The 5,097-nt window shown below is 54.1% G+C and overlaps 2 protein-coding genes across 5 annotated transcripts in view; one reads left to right on the top strand and one right to left on the bottom strand.

The window, feature by feature from the left end:
- The window catches only part of C8G (complement C8 gamma chain), a 618,926-nt gene that overhangs the window by 527,583 nt on the left and 86,246 nt on the right, over positions 1-5,097 (top strand). The gene's annotated exons all lie outside the window — the stretch shown is intronic.
- The window catches only part of PNPLA7 (patatin like phospholipase domain containing 7), a 71,688-nt gene that overhangs the window by 27,445 nt on the left and 39,146 nt on the right, over positions 1-5,097 (bottom strand). For all 4 annotated transcript variants that reach the window (XM_017505458.2, XM_017505460.2, XM_017505461.2 and 1 more), the window contains one exon: positions 3,678-3,747. In XM_017505458.2, the coding sequence (XP_017360947.1) occupies positions 3,678-3,747 (70 nt within the window). The remainder of the gene's footprint in view (positions 1-3,677; positions 3,748-5,097) is intronic.

Raw genomic sequence — 5,097 nt, 5'->3', positions numbered from 1 at the left:
TCCACTCACTGACCAGCGACCATCCCCCAACTGTCCACTCACTGACCAGCGAACACCCACACCAACTGTCCACCCCTGCAGAGAAGGCAGAGGCCCCTGCTCTGCCCACTGGAGGTTGGAGATCATTCCAATCTGCAAATGAAGACCCAGCCTGTGCCGGGCTCAGGTGTGTGGCTCTGAGAGCAGAAGACGGCGCAGGATGCAGCCTTCACGCTGGCCTTGGGCAGGACCCAGCAGGCAGACCAGGGTCAGTTCACATTCAAACCACACTCCACAAACGTCGGCCAGGACATGCCCTGTGAATACAAGCACGCTGACAATGAAAACTGAAGACTTAAACGAGAACCAGAGTCTCAGAGCCTAACACATCAGGACACAAAAGCCACAGTGACCAGGCCACGTCCGCAGCAACCAGGTGTGCCAAGAGCAAGGAGACTCTGAACCAGAGCAACAGAAACAACCCACAGATAAAAATGACTACATGTCACTGACGGAACTGTTTCTCCAGGACAATAAAGCCGTTATCATTACCAGCTACAACCAGCAATTCCCGAACACTCCCAAAGCAAAGACACAGGAGGTATACAGAAAAACCAAAACACAACAGAAATTTTTTGACTCTCTGATAGGCCTCAAAGCAGAATCAAGATGACAAAAGGCCAAAGATCCTGAAGACAGATCGAAATAAACAGTTCCATCTCAACATCAGAGAGAGAAAAGGAGATTAAAAAAATGAAGTGTCCCAGAGATCTTGGGGACAATCGTGCAAGGTCTAACGTTCATGCCATTATATTTCCAGAAGAGGTGGAGGAGTATAAGGTTGAAAGAATTATTTAGGGAAAGAAAGACTGAACACTTCCAAATTTTGTTAAAAGTTATAAATCTACGGATCCGAGACAAAGAAACCCCAAACAGGATTTTGGGGTAAGCATTCACGCTCAGACACGTCCAAATCGCATTTCTGAAAACTAAAGACAGGGAAAAGAACCTTTTTCTGTGTGTTTGTTTTGAGCAGGGTCTTGTTCTGCTGCCCAGGCTGGGCTGCAGTGGCACGACCATTGCTCGCTGTGACCTCCAACTCCAAGGCTCAAAAGATCCTCCCACCTCTGCCCCCTGAGTAGCTAGGACTATAGATATGTGATACCATGCCTGGTTAATTTTTCAAAATTTATTCATAGAGACAGGGCCTCACCATGTTGCCCAGGCTGGTTCTGAACTTCTAGGCTCAAATAATCCTCCTGTCTCGGCCTCCCAAAGTGCTGGGATGAGGTGTGAGCCACTACACCAGGTCAAAAAAGTCTTGAACACAGCTAGAGAGAAACGGCGTGTTACCTACTTGAGAACATCTGAATACCTGGATCTTTCAGCAACAGAGACCATGAGGAAGTGTCACAAAGTTTTTAAAAGTGCTGAAATACTCTGTATTTCTGCCAACCCAGAATTATACATCCAGCAGAAGCACCCTTCAGGACGAGGGCAACGCAGAGACATTCTAAGATGAGGGAGAACGCAAGAGGACCTGTGGCCATCACACCTGCTCTGAAAGAACCACCAGCCACGGTTCTTCCATAGCAAGAACACGGCCCCAGAAGGAAACCTGAGACATCACACACCAAAGAGCAGAAGGAACGGCGACTCTCTGGGTAAACACCACAGACTGTTCTCCTTTTAGCTTTTAAAAATTAGGTTGGATGGCTGAAAGTGAAAGTCATAGCCCTGTTTTTAGGGAGGGTGGGGTTCAGTGCACACAGAGGATATAATAGTTAGGACAGCCACGTCATACAGGGGAAGGATGACGTGGCCGGACAGTGGTGAGGTCTCCACGTTCCACCTACAGGGATGGAATGCTGCTGTCAGTAAACAAGGATAAGTTAGGGATGGATACTGTAATCGCTGGAGTAACCACTGAAAATATCACATGAAGAGGCATCATGGAAGCCACAGCTGATAGTAATAATGGAATACTCAAAACAGTTCAAGTCACCTAAAAGGACAGAAAGCTGGGCGCAGAGGCTCAGCTGTTCACCCTGTTTCCTTTTTTTCAATCAGCTGACATAAATAGGAGGGAGATATACCACATACCACATACATAGCTACTCAGGAGGCTGGGGGGGATCACGTGAGCCCAGGAGCTAGAGGCTGCAGTGCGTTAGGGCTGCACCCGTGACTAGTCACTGCACTCCAACCTGGACAAAATAGTGAGACCCCATCTCCAAAATAAAAAGACAGAAAAGAGAAAGTACAGTAGTGTTTAACAACGGTGGGGGCTGTGAGAACAGAAAAAACAACAACATGGAAGACGTAAATCCCAACAAAATAATTACACTAAGTATCTATGGTCTAAACACACAAAAGATAAAGATTGTCAGTAGGGATGAAAAATACGTGATCCAACCAGACACGTTCTACAAGACACTCACTTTGGAATTCACGGTGCAGCTAAGCAGAGAGTGAAGTTACATTACGTGTTAGACAGTAACCCCCCAAAATTCACGTCTACCCAGAACCTCAAAATGTGACCTTATTTGGAAACGGTTTTGCAGAAGGACTCAGAGGAAGGTGGGGTCACCCTAGAGTGGGGTCACACTTCGCTGACTCTGTGTGGCCTTCTGTGCACCCATCCACTCCCTGGACAGACGTCTGTTCAATGCTGTGCGTGCGTCACTGTGTGAAACTCCTGCTCCCCGACAGCTCACACGCCAGTGCCGGAGGCAGGTGACAGGTCGTGCAATGTGTCAGGGGTGACAAGCGCAGAGGAGAAAAAGGAAGCAGAGTGCTGGGCTGGGACTGCAGGTGTGTGCTGCCACGCACACAGGCCAGGGAGGCTGTGCTGAGATGGACACGCAGGACACCCAGGAGCAGCCAGGCTCTCCTGAGGGCTCCAGGCAGAGAGCAGCAGTCACAGAGGCAGGAGGCAGGAGACAGGAGCTCCCAGAACAGCAAGAGAGCCTGGAGTCAAATGCTGTCTGCCAGAGACAAACGGTCCACGTCAGAGTCCTCAAGCATGTGGGACCCAGTGAAAGAGAACGGCTGGAGAGCTAACAGCGGCTCTGGAAAAAAGCGCACCTCAGAACTAGGAAAGGGTGCATACGCCGGAGCAGGAAAAACTAACTTCCCAACACTCTAGCATGGTCTCATGGTCCTTCCATGCTTAGCACAGGACAGAGAGCACTCTCCACAGAGCACCGACGGAGCTCTGTTCCACCAATATCATTTCTCAGAGGTTTCACCCTGTTTCCTTTTTTTCAATCAGCTGACATAAATAGGAGGGAGATATACCACGTTCATCTTTTCACATATAGTAGAGACTTCCTCCAACGCTGCCCACATTGAGACACAGTTTTACAAAATTATTAGGCTGGGATGGGCGGGACTCTGAGGTGCGTGGGACCATGGGTGGGCGCGGCTCCAGCACAGGGCAGGGCCATGGGCTGTGTGGTGGGGCCCCAGGATAGGGTGGGGGGCCCATGAGCTGGGTGGGGTGGGCGCCAGGACACAGCAGGTCCATGGGTTGGATGGGCAGGGCCGTGGGTTGGGTGTGGCTCCAGGATGGGGCGGGGCCATTGGCTGGGTGGGTGGGGCCGTAGACTGGGTGGGTAGGGCCAAGGGCTGGGAGGGTGGGGCTCTGGGACAGGGTGGGGCTCCCAGGGGGCTCTGGGTTGGGGAAGGTGACCCACCTGTCACAGGTCCCTGCTGGAGGCTGCCCAGGATCTTCTCACCCAAGAGATGAATCAGCCGAGTCACCACCTGCAGGCAGACAGAGGAGCTGAGAGCCACACGTTTTAAACAGAGAAACGCTGGGAACCAAAGAATGATGCTCAACAGCAGTGAGACTCCAAATGGCGCTGGATCTGCTTTTCAAAACCTCCACAAACTGAGTTGCATGGGCTGTGGCTGCCCTTGCAGCCTTCATGACGCCCAGGTAAGCCTTTCCCGTTGCCAGGCCGGCGGGTACAAGGGGCATGTACCCTGTGACCCCGAGCCCAGACCGGCCTCTCGCTCTCACTTCAGGGCAGGCGGATAACTCCAGGGGAAGCCACCCCCAACCCTGAAGGCAGAACGAGGGCAGGCTAGTGGAGCTTCTCTGGAACTGAGGCCTCATTGTGGTCACAGCTCCTGGGTGCACGGCCAGAGACCATTCGTCCCGGCTGGACCAGACAGTCCCTACACCAGGGGTCACTGGCCTGAAGGGGGAGGGAGTCACTGCCCAGGGGCTGACCATACAGCAAGGCCGGCTCCAAGACAGTGGGACCCAATGGCTCCACCCACACTGCCCCCTAGAAGCTGCTGGTCTGATGGAGCCCTGCCATGGCCTCTAACGGGTGGGCCAAGGCTCCTGCCCCAGGCGCTTTTGAGGATGAGGCCTGCCCTGCAGCCCAGATGGAGGAGAGGCCTGTGCCCTGCTCCCAGCAGCTGTGGCTGCCCACTGGCCGTGAGCGGCACTCCCCGCTCTGCCAGGCTCTCCTGGTACATAAATAGGCAGCTGCAGCACGCACCACGGCCCAGGAGCTGCAGGCGGAGAAGCGAGAAGCGCCCCCCTAGGGGAGACCGTGGAGGGAGGGCCGTGATGGTCTCCCAGGGCGAGCCCCCGGGACGGCCGAGAGCTGCTGGCCGTGGAGGGCCCTGGGACATGCTGGGGGCCACGCCTGCACCCCCTTTACATTTACTCTAGAATGAAAAACTCCTTGGGGCCCATGTGCTGGGTGCTGATCAACAACCACAGGCCTGCACTGGAGGCCCCTCAGCTGCTCCTCCCTGGGCCTGGGCACTCTCCTTGCCACTGGCCGCGCACCTCCGGGCAGCCTGACCTGTCCTTCTCCACATCTCAGTGACAGTCGCTTCCCTTCCTCACTCGAGAGTGGAGAGGCAGCTGTGTGACTGTCCCGGGGGCAGCACAGACGGACGCCTCTCCAGGACTCCTGCCCACACTCCCGGCCCCCACCCAGCTGGGCTCCAATCTTGACCTTCAAGCTGCCCCTCCAGGTCGTTTTCCATCCATGTGTACATGGACTGATCACCACAACTTGCTGCATAGCTAGGACACGGCCTGCGGCACCATCACCTGCACGCCCTCACCCTCACCAGCCCCCCTCCCTC

This window comes from Cebus imitator, unplaced genomic scaffold, assembly GCF_001604975.1.
Source record: "Cebus imitator isolate Cc_AM_T3 unplaced genomic scaffold, Cebus_imitator-1.0 Scaffold339, whole genome shotgun sequence".
Taxonomy (NCBI): domain Eukaryota; kingdom Metazoa; phylum Chordata; class Mammalia; order Primates; family Cebidae; genus Cebus; species Cebus imitator.
The sequence above is the reverse complement of the archived record's forward strand: the minus strand, read 5'-3'. Positions and strand labels throughout refer to the sequence as shown.